This window comes from Prunus avium, chromosome 1 (assembly GCF_965620075.1).
Source record: "Prunus avium chromosome 1, drPruAviu1.hap1.1, whole genome shotgun sequence".
NCBI classification, from domain to species: Eukaryota; Viridiplantae; Streptophyta; class Magnoliopsida; order Rosales; family Rosaceae; genus Prunus; species Prunus avium.
The window spans coordinates 51,367,792-51,383,998 of record NC_142284.1 but is presented as its reverse complement, the minus strand read 5'-3'; the positions used below and the strand labels follow the sequence as shown (position 1 = coordinate 51,383,998).

Genomic DNA, 16,207 nt, shown 5'->3' with positions numbered 1-16,207 from the left:
GGTGGACAAAGCATGCTCAAACAATGAAGTCGAGATCTCTCTCTCATTGCTCAATAATTGATCTACAAGTTGCTGTCAAGTTAGGCGCTTGTTTATGAGGGCTTAACAACAAAAATAAGTTGATTGCAACAAAGATTGTTCTTGTTTCTGATATGATGAAAACATCTGTCAACAGCCCAAATCACCATATATTTTATCTTTGTACTGCTTACTTTTTAAGATAGTGATCACTTGTGAAATAATCCAAGCTAAATAGTTAAATGGAATAGGGTGAGCACCTTTTGATTTGCTTCGAGTTTGACTTTAATCCGAGTGCTAAATACGTAACATCACGGTTCAAATCATTTCAGTATACGCCTCAAATTAGTAGCATAAATCGAATCAAATCAATCCATTTAATGATTCATTCAGCCCATCATTTCCTTTCATACGAAATTAAGCAAGTAGTTAGAGAAAACATTTTACAGTTAAATGATGTAGAAATTTAAGAATTTTAGTTTTGGTAATAAATGGTTAATGTCAATGTGCGAGACGAAATTTAACCGTAAATTTATATATAAAGGAAAAAACAGAGAATGGTAAAACATTCAAAATATCAAAAAATGCCATTATGTTGATAACATTCCTAGTGTTGAAATAATCAAATATCATAGACGATTTTAAAACAGGCCAAACCGAAGTGAACCAAAATAACTGCAGTTTGATCCAATTTGGTCCAAAATATTAAAAGTCAAACAAAACCGGCAAAACCACCTCTGGGCTTAAAACTGACGAAATCTCGGGCCATAAATGTGATTTTAGGGCTCATAAGAGGCTCGACCGTTTTCTTACCAGAGCCATAGGAGTGTTTGAAGCCCAAACCTTGAAAGCCCGCGGTTTCCCGCCCATTCCAAAACGCCCAAGCGGTGTTTTTTTGCATATGCTTAAAAAACGGTTTTTTTCTGGAGTGCGATTTCCAGAAACACGGTCTTATTTTAAAAATATAAAAACGCAAATTGGAGAGAGTCAAAATGGCTCTCTCAGTCTCATCCATATCTAGTCTCACTCTCACTCTCACTCGCATCTCGTCTTCTTCCTTCAATCGTATTAGTAAACGCTTCAGCTCCAGAGCCCCAACTAACACCCACAACCGCCCGCAAATGTCGTCTTCTTCATCCTCTCCCTCGGAGCCCAAGCAATCAGAGAAAATCTCGGCTCCTTACGGCTCCTGGAAATCCCAAATCACCGCCGATGTCGTCTCCGGCGCCTCCAAGCGACTCGGTGGCACCGCCGTCGATTCCCTCGGCCGCCTCATCTGGCTCGAGTCTCGCCCCTCTGAATCAGGGTATCTATCTATACTTTTGTAATTTTTCATGGAATTATTTGTATTTTGACCAATGAGGAACTGTTTGGTGTATGTATAGACGAGCGGTTCTGGTGAGAGAACCGGATAGACCGGAGGGTGAATCAGTTGATATTACGCCCAAGGACTATGCGGTTCGGACTCTGGCTCAGGAGTACGGAGGTGGCGCCTTCAGCGTTTCTGGGGATACACTCATTTTCTCCAATTACAAGGATCAACGCCTTTACAAGCAGTCCCTGAGTTCCAATGGTATATGATGTGTTCCATATCATTGTTTATATACTCTTGTTGTCTTCCGAATTCTCAAGCAAAATTGTATTAATGTTTAATTTGAAAGATGATGACTTGTGTTAATATTGGTGCCATCCAGATTCTTCACCTGTACCACTCACTCCAGATTATGGTGGCCCAGTTGTTAGTTATGCCGATGGGGTGTTTGATGCACGGTTTAACCGGTTTGTCACAGTCCAGGAAGGTATGTGGATGTGGCGCACTAGTATAAGCATGTTCCTCTGCTTTTCGTTTCTATGTAGTCAGTAAGGCATTTATGCGTCAATCCCATTTCTCATTTTGTGTAGATCGTCGTCAAAGCAGTACTAATTCGACAACAACAATTGTGACAGTAGGGCTAGACGGCAAGGACATTCGGGGTAAGAGTTTGTCAAAAACCCATGTCTTGCTTCACTTTCCAATGCCATAGTATGTGTGTAACATTAAAAGTATTGCAGTACCTTTGTTATTATTTAACTAATGCGGGTAGCATGTGACATCCAGAACCGAAAGTACTAGTAGGCGGAACTGATTTCTATGCTTTCCCGCGTTTGGATTCCAAAGGTGAACGACTGGCATGGATTGAATGGTGCCATCCTAACATGCCATGGGATCAGGCTCAACTTTGGGTTGGGTATATATCTGAGAGCGGGTAAGCAAATCATTTTTCAGGATTCATTCTCTTCTTCAGTTCCAAAATTTATCTTTACAAGAAACATTAGGTCACCACTGAAGACACTAATCACATTTCAAAGTATGGTTTGTAATTTACACACTTCATGCATTCTTTGTGTTCTATTTACATATGATGTAGTTATATTTACTCAATACTGTTATTAAGGTGCATATAAGAATAACATTTTTACATAGCTTTTTGGTCCTTCTGTAACTCTGTTCTTCCTCTTGCTGTTGTCCTACTCTATGGTCACTTGGTTTAATAATAAATCCATATCCATTTTTGGAGGTTCATTTTTTAAATTCTGAATGGATTTGTATCTGCTCCATGCAGAGAAGTCCATAAACGAATCTGTGTTGCTGGCTCTGATCCTACGATTAAGGAGTCTCCGATTGAACCCAAGTGGTCCTCAAAAGGTACCCTTTTTCTATAAAAAAAAATTATTGGTTGATGAACATATTTAAGTTTGGAATGTATTATTAAAGGCTCATGCTAACAAGGTATGATATACTGAACTTACTACAAGTATTGGGTACATCTATTAGCAGGGAAAACCTATATGTGCATCCTTTGCTAAAAGGGGAACTTATTTTATCTTTGTAAAGCACTGGTGGGGGTCAACAATTTTGAATACCAATATTTTATCGATTAAGGATCACATTCCATGACTAACTCTTGGCAGTTACTATTCACAATTGAACACTTCAAGTTATGTGGTTTCTTAGATTCTACCAATTTCTTTCACTCTTGTTTATTCTGTATGGTGAAATTTATATATTACAATTTCAATTATTAAGATAGGCAAAAAACTGTTGAACTTATTGGTTATGCTTGAATCGTGCAGGGGAGCTATTTTTTATTACTGACAGACAAAGTGGGTACTGGAATCTCTATAAATGGGTAAATTTTGTACTTTAACATTTCTGTCTGGCTTATTTATTGCAAATAATAAGAACAATATACTTCATTTAACATTTGTTTGGACATGCTGCCTAGTTAGACAACAGATTTTCCTTTTTATTTTTTTATTTTCTTAATCAGACAGCTGTATTCAGAATCAAATAACACTATACTCAATTTTTTGTTGCTTGAACATGCCGCCTAGTCAGACAACAATTATTTCGCGTCAATTGACATTAATTATCATGTATACATTTTCTTAATTCACTTTTGCTTTATCAACAGGTTGAGTCTAACAATGAGGTCCTATCAGTTTATTCCTTGGATGCTGAGTTTTCTAAACCGCTATGGGTTTTTGGCATCAATTCTTATGAATTTATTCACAGCCATGAACAAAAAAACGTAATTGCTTGCAGCTATAGGTAAGAATTATTTGTGGATGTTTTGCGTTAATCTTGTTTTGACTTGTAATTTGCAAAAATGATCAACTATGCAATTTAGTCTAGCTTAAGTTTGGATGTTTGCATGCAGGCAGAATGGGAGGTCATATCTTGGAATTCTGGATGATGCTCAGGGCTCACCATCTCTGCTTAACATTCCTTTCACGGATATTGATAATATTGTACTTCTGAAAACCTTATTTTCACTAAGTTTCTGTGCTAAAGTTGTTAATTATCTGACTTGATTGTAGATTTTAAAAATTTTCATATTTGTCTACGCAGACTTTGGGGATCAATTGCCTGTACGTGGAAGGAGCATCAGAAGTTGATCCGTTGTCTGTTGCTAAGGTGTTTACCATATTTTATGTCTTATTGTAAAATACCTCTTCCTATTGTCAGGCAAGGGTCACGTCTCCAATTTTTTTTTCTTTCTTGCAGGTGACTTTGGATGAAGATAAATCGAAAGCAGTTGATTTCAAGATTATTTGGTCTTCTTCACCTGATTGCTTAAAATACAAGTCTTACTTCAGCCTACCTGAATTAATTGAATTCCCAACAGAAGTTCCTGGTCAAACTGCCTTTGCATACTTTTATCCACCATCAAATCCCAATTACCAAGCTACTCATGATGAAAAGCCTCCATTGTTATTGAAAAGCCATGGTACGTGTGATTTGAATTTTCGTAGTTATAATTCCTAAATGGTCTTGAGGCATTTAGTTTGAAATATAGTTATGCACTTTCTGAAAGGATGACAGGTGAGTCTTTCATTTTAAAAAGGATTACACTATTTATAGGTTTCAACAAGTTATTTAGATCAGGGAACAATGGAACATACAGTATTATATAGCAGAGTAGATCATTTCAACCGTAATTTACCTATAGTAGTAACATTAGAAGTACGCTTGTGCAATGCCTTTTAGTTAGGTGCCCTTTGTAGTCAAATATGTCTGTTCTCTTCAATGTATAGTTTAGCTGTTCTTATAAACAGAATTCATTACAACTTTGTTTTTCTTTGATTTACTACAGGAGGGCCCACAGCTGAATCACGTGGAATCTTAAATCTGAGTGTTCAGTACTGGACTAGTCGTGGTTGGGCATATGTTGACGTTAACTATGGTGGAAGCACTGGTTTGTTCTTGGCCTTGTGTTGTTTATTTATTTTATCTTTATGAGATCTTTTTGCTGCATATTCATAGCACTAGTAAGACAGCCCCTCGTCTGTCAATCCTGAGTTTATGCTATCTCTGATTACACTCTATATTTCAAACTCATTTACTATATTTGCTTATTTTTTTACTTTTCACATGGGTGGTTGTTGATGGAGTTAATTTGGCCAGTAAAAGATTTGCCTTTCAAATTATATTCCTCTATATCTTAGACAGTGGGTTTTAAGGTTATGGCAGGGAATATCGTGAACGACTCTTGAAGAAATGGGGAATTGTGGATGTAGATGATTGTTGTAGTTGTGCTAAATATCTGGTATTCATTTCATCTCCCCTACCTAAATGGTCATGATTAACTTAATAGATCATCCATCAAGCCAGGGTAATATATACTTTTTTATCTAGGTGGGTTCTGGAAAGGCGGATGGGGAGCGGCTTTGTATTACTGGGGGCTCTGCAGGTGGCTACACAACCTTAGCTGCTCTTGCTTTTAGAGACACCTTCAAGGCAGGCACTTCCTTGTATGGCGTGAGTGCCTAACTCTTTACTTGGTTTTATTATTAATTTTATTTTGTCTCTCTTAACCAATCCCTCGGTTTTCTATTAACTAGAGAACTGAGGGATGGGTCATATTATTTGCATTATGAAAGACTATGTTGTATACGAATATTTCAGATTTGGCCTCCTCTTTGGGGAATCTCCTGTATTCTTCACTTTTATATGCGAACATTTTTTCTGAAGCTTGATAGAAATTTAATACTTCTCTCTCTCTTTTTCTTATATATATATTTTTAATTTATTCTCTTATTAACTAATATCCTTCTACATTGCACATAATTCTCTATGAACTATAAAACCGAATTTTCTTTGTTTATTTGGTCCCTGAGCAGGTAGCCGACTTAAACATGTTGAGGGCAGAAACTCACAAATTTGAATCTCATTATATTGATAATCTCGTTGGTAAGTTAGACGATGACATTGGGTGCCACCGTGCTATATTTAGTTCTTTTATTGTTATTGATGTGAGACAATTTTAACTGGTTGCAGGCAGTGAAAAGGATTACTATGATAGGTCACCAATCAACTTTGCTGATAAGTTTTCTTGCCCGATAATCTTGTTCCAAGGATTGGAAGACAAGGTAAGCAGATCTTTCCCGATAATCTTTTTCTTTTCTTTTTCTTTTACCCTTCTATCAGCAGTCACCATGTAATAAAACGAGGCATTTGTTTAATTCAATGGTGGTATTTTTGGGTTATATTTATGAGTTTATGAATACGATTTACTTTGTAGGTTGTAGCCCCAGATCAAGCTCGTAAAATATACAAAGCTTTGAAGGAAAAGGGTTTGCCTGTTGCTCTTGTGGAGTACGAAGGAGAACAACATGGTTTCCGTAAGGTATTTTCTGTTTAAATTTTCCATCTTGATGTATTAAGTAACAAATCGAAATGATTGGAATGAGTAGACTGATGTATTTTTACATGCACAGGCTGAGAACATCAAGTTCACGCTGGAACAGCAAATGGTTTTCTTCGCACGTTTAGTTGGACGCTTCAAGGTCGCTGATGAGATTAATCCGATCAAAATTGACAACTTCGATTAAACATGTAGTAAAGAGAGATGCCTCGTGCCCGAATCTCAGTCTCAGTTTTCATACGATGAATTAGGTTTTACAGGTTTGCTTCTTCAAGAGATTTTTGTGCCGTCTGAGAAGCACAAACAAATTTCTAGTTTGAAGGAACTTGTAGATCTCCTATTACACCTACATGTATGCATGTGCAATAGTTACCTTGTTATGTCCAACGTGAGAAATATGAATTTAACTATGTTTAACATGTTCTCTGGTTTATTATGCCACGTTCGATGTCAAGTTTGTCACGGTCCTTTTGCGTTGACTCGATGTACATATGACACGTGTAAATTTTAAACCCCTGTGTGAAGTTTGTATCGAAGCAATTCTGTTTCCTTATGGGCTTTGATGATATGTATTCGTTTCCATTAACATATTTCGAGAATCATTCGATGTTCTGTGCAAAGTGTTGTGATCAGTAACGTAAGGAGGATCACAAGTTTTATCAATGGCAGAATGGAAGCCCAAAATGTGATTTGAATAAAATGTTGCTTTTCTCGTTTGGTGGCTCGGCAGGGTCTAGGTTATAATTGAGTTATGAGTTGCACACCACACAAAATGTTGTGCAATTTTATGTGTCTAATTTCAGAATTTATTCACCAAAAACAAAAACATGAGTCTCATCTCATGGGATGGTGAGTCTCGTCTCCATCTGCAACTTTTCTTATTTTACTTTAGTACAAGCTATAGGCCAAACTATGAGGGAAAGAAGTGTTTTTCAAACACACTATCAAGGTGTAATGGGGTTCAAATATGAAATTACTAGTCTACAAGTCAAGTTAAAGCCCTTTTGTATCGAGTTAGTTCCAGTTGGCTCTTATTTTATTTTTTATATTTCCTTTTCGTGTCACAATTGATAAAAAAAAATTCCTTTTTTCACTGGGATAAACCCTATTGACCGGTAATTTCATAATTAAGTAATGAATAAATGGATTGGATTCTCTTTTATTTTAGGTATGCTTGAGTGGACATTTGGACACATATGAAAAGGGAACAACGTGGCAGTAAAGATGAGGTGGCGACTGTCGAATCGAGTGAGGTGGCGAGTGTTTCTGAGGAGATGATGAGTCAAATGGCTTTCTTCCTCGGTCCTCCTCCTCATCATCGTCATACAGACATACACATACGCCCTCCTCAACTTCAACATATCAGTAAGTTAGTAAACCATTGAATTTGATCATCGCCAGCAGCCAGAGTGAGTCTCCCTCCCAACTAAAATGCAGGACCTCAAGCCAACGGCTACTTCTCCTTTGAAAGTTAAGCAAATCACAGCTCCCTATGGCTCCTGGAAATCTCCCATCACCACCGACGTCGTCTCCACCGCCTCCAAGCTACTCGCTGGCACCGCCGTCGATTCCCTCGGCCGCCTCATCTGCCTCGAGTCTCGCCCCAATGAATCCGGGTACGTCTGTTTTCTATCTCTACATTAATTGAAATTTGAGTCTTTCATGCTCACGGTCATTGGTCACGGTCATGAGGGTATTTATTTATTTATTTACAGACGAATGGTGGTGGTGAGAGAACCGGAGAGGGCAGGGGAGGGACCCGTTGATATTACCCCCAAGGAGTATGCGGTGCGCACAGTGGCTCAGGGCTCCGAAAGTGGCGGTGCCTTCAGAGTTTCAGCGGATACAGATACCCTAGTTTTCTCCAATTACAGCGACCAACGCCTTTACAAGCAGTCCTTAACTTCTTCCACTATTGATGGTTGGTACAAATATATATATATATATATATATATATATATATATATATATTATTATACATGAAATGCTTATTTGAAATTAAGCTGCTATATTTAATTGATTTTGTTTTTGTTGTTGTTGTTGTTGTTGTGAAATGCCTGTCTTTACCAGATTCTTCTCCTACACCACTCACTCCGGATTATGGTGGACCAATTGTGAGTTACGCTGATGGGATGTTTGATGCCCGCTTAAATCGTTATATAACTCTGCGGGAAGGCATGTCATCCCTCCATTTTTACTACTATAAAGGCATTTATGTATGTGTCAAATGTCAATCCAATCTCTCTCTTTTGAATGTGTGTAGATGCTCGTCAAAGCACCGGTGATCCCATCACAACAATCGTAGCAGTAGAGCTTGACAGCACGGATATTCGGGGTAAATTTATTAAGAGTTTGTCAAAACTAAACCCATGTCCCTATAACATTGATGTACCGAGGACTGATGTTTATTGCGTAATGTGGGTGGCACCATGTGGCATCCAGAACCAGAAGTACTAGTAGGTGGAAGCGACTTCTATGCCTTCCCTCGTCTGGACCGCAAAGGTGAACGATTGGCATGGATTGAGTGGTCTCATCCCAACATGCCATGGGATAAAGCTCAACTCTTGGTTGGCTACATATCTGAGATAGGGTAAGCTAATTTCTTCTCGGGATGACGTAGTGCTTCTTTCTGCGATGATACGTGCTTTTGCTAGCAGGGTTAATTAATCTTCTTGGTTCTTTCATACAGAGAAGTCTACAAACGTATCTGTGTTGCTGGCTGTGATCCTGCAATCAGAGAGTCTCCAACTGAACCCAAGTGGTCATCTAAAGGTGATTTTATTTATTTATTTACTTGGTTGAGGAGCAAATTTCAACTTGAAGTGTCATTATTAAAATATCATACTTGATAGATACTTGACTGAACTTCATTGAGTACAAGTATCCATTGCATCTCTGTTGAGGATAAATATACATTCTTAAGAAAAAGGGAACTCCTTTCATGTTTGGAAAGTACTGGTGGGATCAACAATCTTATTGTTCATACAATCGCTTCAAGATAAGAGTTCCTTGACTAATTTTGGCTTTTACTGCTCAAATAGAATACCTCAAGGTATCTGCTTTTGTTTGCTATTACTCTATCCAAGAAAATTTTGAACTTTCATTTGTTTCATTCATGCTATGCTTTAATTGGTTATGCTTGAGTGGTGCAGGGGAACTATTTTTTATTACTGACAGACAAAATGGGTATTGGAATCTGTATAAATGGGTAATTTTCTTACTTTAACATTTCTGTTTGCCTTGATCTATATACTGAAATTTTACGATACTTAAACATTTTGTGTAGTTGAACAACAGTTATTTGGTGTTAATTGGCATTCATCATTTTATGTCTTCCTAATTCAGATTTTCTTTGACAACAGGTTGAGTCTAATAATGAGTTGATATCTGTTTATTCTTGGGATGCTGAGTTCTCCAGACCATTATGGAATTTTGGAATGAATTCTTATGAACTTATTCAGAGCCATGAGCAAAATATCTTAATTGCTTGCAGCTATAGGTAGGAAAGTTAGGTTTGGCTGTATTGTGTTTATCTTGTACTTGTAAATGATTATTGTCTATCTGCTTTAGTCAAGAAATGAGTTTTGGATGTTTACATGTAGGCAAAATGGAAGGTCATATCTCGGAATTCTGGATGATGTTCAGAGCTCATTCTCTGTGCTTAATATTCCTTTCACGGATATAGATAATATTGTACTTCCAAAAATCTTATGCTCATTAAGTTTATGTGCTAAAGCAGTTAAGTATTTGACCGGCCTATACATTTCAAAACTTGCATATTTGTCTATGCAGACTTTAGGGATCAATTGCCTATACGTGGAGGGAGCATCAGAAGTTCATCCACTGTCTGTAGCGAAGGTGTTTTGCTATCTTCGATGTCCCATTTTACAATACCTCTTTCTGATGCAGCATATAATGGTGAAGGCTATTGTTGTGCATTAGGCCACTTCTGTTTCGTATCTTTAAACCTTTCTCTTTTGGCGTAGGTGACTTTAGATGACCATAAATCAAAAGCAGTTGCATTCAAGATTATTTGGTCTTCTTCACCTGATTGTTTAAAATACAAGTCCTACTTCAGCTTACCCAAAGTTATTCGATTCCCAACAGAAGTTCCTGGTCAAACTGCCTTTGCATACTTTTACACACCATCAAATCCTGATTACCAAGCCACTCATGAAGAAAATCCTCCACTGTTATTGCAAGCCCATGGTATGCTATGATTTAAAAGTTTCCTAGTTATAATAGCTAAGTTTTCCATATTGGGGCATTTCGTTTGCAAATGTTGCTCTGCAATTCCTGGGATGATGCAGGTGAGCCTTTCAGAGCTAGAGGACAATATTATCTACTTGTTGCAATGAAAAGATACTTCATTCAGGGAAGATAGGATAATTTATTGCGAAGGAGACTATTTCCCACCTACATTATCTACATTAACCGTGCTTATTCAATGCCTTTTCATTACGTGCCCTTGTTGGAGTTATCCGTTCTCTCAAATGAATAGTACTATAGTTTAGCTGTTTTTGTGAATTTATTTGTTATAGCAGTGTTCTTCTTTGATTTACTGCAGGAGGACCCACATTTGAATCACGCGGAATCTTAAATCTGAGTATTCAGTACTGGACTAGTCGGGGTTGGGCATTTGTTGCTGTTAACTATGGTGGAAGCAGTGGTTTGCTTTTAACCTTATATTGTAGTTTATGCTTGTTATTTCGTTTTCATGGGATCTCTTTATTGCACAATGATTGTTCAGGAGTCTTTTGATCCTGAGTTTATGAATCCTCTTATTACTGTCAACATTTCAATTTTTTTGATCTTTTCAAATTATATTCCATCATATCTTAGACAATGGGTTTTAAGGTTATGGCAGAGAATATCGTGAAAGGCTCTTGAGGAAATGGGGGATTGTGGATGTAAATGACTGTTGCAGCTGTGCTAGATATTTGGTATTCATTTTATCCTAGACGTTGATGAATTTGGTAGAGCACCCATCAAGCCATGGTAATATATATTTTTGTTATCTAGGTGGATTCTGGGAAGGTAGATGGCAAACGGCTGTGTATTACTGGGGACTCTGCAGGTGGTTATACAACCTTGGCTGCTCTTGCTTTTAGAGACACCTTTAAGGCAGGAGCTTCCTTGTATGGTGTGAGTGTCTAACTCTATACTAAGTTTACTATTCATTTGTGGACAGTGATATCAGAAGGAACCAGTGGTTATATTATTGCATCATGTAAAATTATGTTACAGAATAATCTTTCTGACTAGGCCTCTGCTGCGGTGAATGTTCTGTACTCTTCCCTTTATATACTAACTTTGCTTCTTGAAGCTTGATGACACATTAATACTCTAATTCCGTTCTTTTTTCCCTTTTATATCATTAACTGATATCCTTTTACATAACATAGTATACGCTATGAACTAGAGAAGTGACAATTTTTTTGGGTCATATTGGTCCATGAACAGATAGCTGACTTGACAATGTTGAGGGCAGAAACTCAAAAATTTGAGTCTCACTATATTGATAATCTTGTTGGTAAGTCAGAAGATGACATTTGAGGCTTTACTTTATTGATGCCATGAAGTTGAAGCAAACATAATTGGTTGCAGGTAGTGAAAAGGATTACTTTGAAAGGTCGCCAATCAACTTTGTTGATAGATTTTGTTGCCCCATTATCTTATTTCAAGGATTGGAAGACAAGGTAAGAAAATTGTAGCATTTTCTTTTCTTTGTCATACTTCTTTTAATCCTCCTCTTTCACCGTGTGATAACTAAGGATGATACTTTCGGCACAGAGGAGATGAGATAAAATTATGGTATCTAGTGGTTTCATGAACTCAAAGACTGAGTTTGGAAAGTACATTATGTTTTGTAGTCTGTACCCCCAGTACAAGCTCGTACAATATACCATGCTTTAAAGGACAAGGGTCTGCCTGTTGCTCTTGTGGAGTACGAAGGAGAACAACATGGTTTCCGCAAGGTATTTTCTATGTTACGTAGTACGTACTCACAAAAGTTTAATGATTGGATACAACAAACTGATATAGTATTGTACACAGGCTGAGAACATTAAGTTCACGCTGGAGCAGCAAATGGTTTTCTTTGCGCGGTTAGTTGGACACTTCAAGGTTGCAGATGACATTACCCCAATCAAAATTGATAACTTCGATTAAGCATTCACTAAAAGAGGTGCCGCATTCTGAAATTCTCCTGTGTGTACTTTTGTAATTTGTATGAGGCAATACGTTTGCAGGTTTTGACTTGTTATTTGGTTTCCGCTCAATCTGACCGAGAACAATTTGCTAGTTTTAAGGAATTTGTGGATCTATTATGGATGACAAAAATGAAATGAGCATGAACTGATTCACAGCTTGTTCTGGAAAACTGAAATGATTTACTATCTTTTTTTTTTCAAACTGGAAATGACTTGAGATCTTTACATGTTCTCTGTTCAATTATTATGTTACATTTAATCTCAAGGTTTCGGGTTCGGATTAGGGTAAATTATGAGTTGTAGTTTAATTATATATGTATATGTGGTTGCAGAACCTTAAGGCTAACTTCTAAACTGCGTTGACATCCCACTTTGGTATTGCAAATTGCAATGCTCCTTTCTCCCCTCTAGAAGTTGACAATATGTTTTGCTCACCGCCCGTTATATTCTGTTTAGCACACCCCATAGGAAAAACATTAAAAATTGTAGAAGAATAAACGAGTCTAGTGTTTCGTTCCATTCTAGCTGCAATAAAAAATGAGTCTAGTGGTTCATCTCTATCTATAATCAATCTAGTAGTTCCGCCCATGTTTTATAGAACTTTTATTTTTCCATTCTCCGGAAAAAAAAAAGGAAAAAAGAAGACAGTTGTCCTATCATGACGTATTGACTTTCTAGATTGATGAATTAGGATAATCAAATAACAAGTCAATCTGACAAAAATTGAATTTCGTGTTCTTTGTTTCATACCTTTTTTTTTCTTATCTGGTGTCACCAAATACGTGCATGTCTGTGAGAGAGCTTTGCTAGCCAGTATTGGTTCACACATATGGGAAATTGTCAGCCCTTGATGCTTGGTCTCATACTGTGAGACCCACTTTATCCAACGGTCCAGAGTCATTCAGGTGTTCTCAGTCTTTTGCCTAATGGATTGATTGTGCTAGAAGTCAATTTTTTTTATTTTTAATTATATTTGATTTTCTTGCCAATTACCTTGGTGACATAGCTCATCCTGCCCTGAGGTGGAGGTCTTTTGAGTTCATCTTCTGAGTAAATCATTGACTATAGGGTATTAAATTATGTGGTTGTGATTAAGGGTTCTATAGCCAACCAAAAAAAGTGCTTGATTTGAGATCGCTAACAAAATTGATGGTGCAGGAGACAGATAACATAGAGAAAATTGCATATATAAGATTTGATAAATATGTGCTTCTTTCTTCCAGTATGTATATTTATATATTCCTCCAATTACAAACTTTGATATAAAACAAAGAAAGAAAGAAAGAATGTGTATGCAGTAATGGGGGCAATAATCATGCCTGATTTTTGTGTTTTTAACTGCAAACCATCAACCACAATCCTCTTACGTATGTATTCTACACTGCTAAAAACAAATAAATAGGCAACTTTACAGCAGAAAAAATTTGATGAAAAACAGCAGATTTTCTCAAAAATTAATCAAATTCTATGGCAGATTCAGGACCGTGAAAGAGACCCAAAGCCATTGGCAAGTGCACTGACAGCAGGATTGAAGGCCAATCGACCCAAAATGCCCTGCTTGTAAGGCAAGAAGGTCTTCTTCTTCATATCATTAGACACTGCTTTGTTCATAGTGTAATGCAACTCATGAGCTGAAACTGGCCCTCTTCTTCTTGTGCTCGTGGCCGCCGGGCTGTCTATGGACCTGAAGCTGGAGTTCTTGACATCTTCGTTTTTCTTGAACAGATTTGAGTACTTTCGGAATGGATCTTTATCTGTTGCTCTTCCTTCTGATGCGCTTCGAAACAGCAGAAAGTCTTTCAGTTTCCATTTCTTTGAAGCCTTTGAAGCTGAAGCAGCAGCAGAGGGAGAAAACATGGCTTTCGGAGCTAACTGTCTGTTGTTTTGTTGTTGCTGCTGTTGCTGTTGTTTTTCTTCTTCTTCCCATTGATACTCCGAAACCCTCAAAGGAGATAGGGACCTTGTTGCTCGATGGCCCGAAACAGAGGATGACAAGGCTGCAGGAGTTCTGTCTCTTCCTCTTTGGTGCTGATCACTTCTCTTTGTGGTGTTGTCCATTTGGGTCGTGGACGACGACCCAAGTGGATGGTCTTTACCCTTTTTCCATCTAGGCGAAAGAACTTGACGGAAAAAGGACGGAGTTCTGGGGGTGTTAGTTGCAGGAGGAGGCTTAAAGGGTCGGATAACGCCGCCATCGAAAAGCTCTTCAGCTGAGAGAGAAGTTCTTTCCACCTCCTCACTAACATCAAATGCGAAGTCCTCAAAGCCAAACTCATCCTTAGGCGATTTGGTAGATTTTGGTGTGGCTCCTTCATGAGTTGGCGGCTCACCATCTTCCCAATTGCTGTTGGAGAACTCTTCAAACTCCCTGTAAAAGTCAGACATCCTAGTTGGGCTTGTTGGTGCACTCATGTAGAACTCCCCGAACCGCCTTGGCGTCGAAGGGGCCGTCACACATGGCGAAGATCGGGCGCTATTGAAGTCGAAATCCATGGCTGTTCTGGTTGGTATCACCACCTCCATGATTGCTTGCTTCTTGTGTTGAGAGAGTTTGGTTTTTGAGAGGGACAAAGACAATGACAAAGGTGAACAATAATATATATATAGAGGGCAAGTAGAGGAAGGAACTTAGAAATGAGAAAGGTAGAGATTGTTGACCAATGACCATCCAAGGTATAGATTAGGAGCCGCCTTTTAATACTTTAGCTAACCATGGTTGTTTTTCTATTATTACTTGAGCTACAAAACACTAATAAAACCTCACATGCCAAAGCCTTCATCATTCCTTTGTTTTTTGTGTTTTTATGGTACGAATTTTCCTTGAAGTGGACCCTTTTAATTTATTATATCAATTTCTAGACGCGAACTAATTTAGGATGATCTCATTTCTTTTCGTTCTGGACACACTTCTGAGCTCATTTATCTATGGAAAATAAATAACTCTCACATAAATTAGTGTCTATGATGGTGGGATAAAACAAATAAATATAGAAAAGTAGAAGAATAATCATGGCGCAATGGATGGCATCACTGATTCACCTGTGAGCCTTTTCCTCCAAGCTTAATTGGTTTGACCACAAAGCATGCAGTCAACGTAGTCGATTGCCTCACCTGAAATGTGGGATTAATTATAGCTATAAGTTTGGTATGTGCTTGTAAAGCCCAACCAAAACCATGAGATTAAATGATGCAAATATATAAAAAATGTCTTGACATAGGGAACATGACTTGGATTGCTTCAGATATATGGTAAAACATGTAAGTTCAATTGGAGTCTTTTATTTATTTATTTACAAAATACCAGTTGGGTTGCCCTTGGAGATGATGAAGAAGTAAAATTTAAGGGAAAATAAATTTAATTATGTAAATCAATTTGCCTGATGATGGTTACCCGTTAGTTAGAATACAATATATTGTTGATGTATTGTAAATTAATCCATCCATTTAATTATATTTTGTTTCATTTTAATACTCATTTACTAATGGCCGATATTGAGGAGCTAATCTCGCCTAATCAATTGTTCCATTTAAAAAAAATACCCATCTACCTGAAGATCTGTCCAAGTTGAATTAATTCAAGATTTGTTTAATGGCTGATAAACGTGCCTAAAATCAAATGACTTCTAGAATTTGAAGCTTTTAATTCTTGAAAAATATGAGATTTAAGGGGAAAATCTTATAAATGGAACATGGAAGAGTCTAAGACTGATGTTGTTGGGTGCACCTACATCTGTCTTTTTTGGGTCCCAAAAATATCTAAATGCTGACAAATTTAACCGAACAATCTCA

At 37.5% G+C, this 16,207-nt stretch overlaps 3 protein-coding genes across 5 annotated transcripts; 2 read left to right on the top strand and 1 right to left on the bottom strand.

The window, feature by feature from the left end:
• Positions 1-973: 973 nt before the first annotated feature.
• LOC110761256 (alpha/beta-Hydrolases superfamily protein) lies at positions 974-6,759 on the top strand. Its single transcript, XM_021963694.2, has 18 exons — positions 974-1,324; positions 1,404-1,591; positions 1,713-1,817; positions 1,921-1,992; positions 2,117-2,264; positions 2,622-2,704; positions 3,133-3,188; positions 3,474-3,610; positions 3,720-3,810; positions 3,911-3,976; positions 4,067-4,289; positions 4,656-4,757; positions 5,023-5,108; positions 5,198-5,320; positions 5,683-5,752; positions 5,840-5,931; positions 6,084-6,188; positions 6,280-6,759. Exons 1-18 carry the CDS (start codon positions 1,011-1,013, stop codon positions 6,391-6,393), a joined length of 2,175 nt encoding a protein of 724 aa, XP_021819386.2. The 5' UTR covers positions 974-1,010; the 3' UTR covers positions 6,394-6,759.
• A 689-nt stretch (positions 6,760-7,448) lies between these two features.
• On the top strand, positions 7,449-15,200 carry LOC110761254 (peptidase uncH-like). Of its 3 annotated transcripts, XR_015832812.1 has the most exons (20): positions 7,453-7,822; positions 7,922-8,127; positions 8,277-8,381; positions 8,470-8,541; positions 8,649-8,796; positions 8,896-8,978; positions 9,359-9,414; positions 9,569-9,705; positions 9,809-9,899; positions 9,999-10,064; positions 10,193-10,415; positions 10,774-10,875; positions 11,064-11,149; positions 11,229-11,351; positions 11,670-11,739; positions 11,814-11,905; positions 12,080-12,184; positions 12,264-12,393; positions 13,893-13,983; positions 14,144-15,200. XR_015832812.1 is itself a non-coding variant. In XM_088246681.1 (19 exons), the coding sequence occupies exons 1-18, from the start codon at positions 7,638-7,640 to the stop codon at positions 12,375-12,377; spliced, it is 2,064 nt and encodes a 687-aa protein (XP_088102807.1). In that variant the 5' UTR covers positions 7,453-7,637; the 3' UTR covers positions 12,378-12,393; positions 13,893-15,200. The 3 variants fall into 3 exon arrangements, 2 of the variants coding, with proteins under 2 accessions (XP_088102808.1, XP_088102807.1); XM_088246681.1 differs by having other exon boundaries at positions 13,893-15,200; XM_088246682.1 differs by lacking the exons at positions 12,264-12,393; positions 13,893-13,983; positions 14,144-15,200 and having other exon boundaries at positions 7,449-7,822; positions 12,000-12,138.
• LOC110761255 (uncharacterized) lies at positions 13,606-14,941 on the bottom strand. The gene has a single exon (XM_021963692.2). The coding sequence runs from the start codon at positions 14,939-14,941 to the stop codon at positions 13,895-13,897; it is 1,047 nt and encodes a 348-aa protein (XP_021819384.1). The 3' UTR covers positions 13,606-13,894.
• Positions 15,201-16,207: the final 1,007 nt, after the last annotated feature.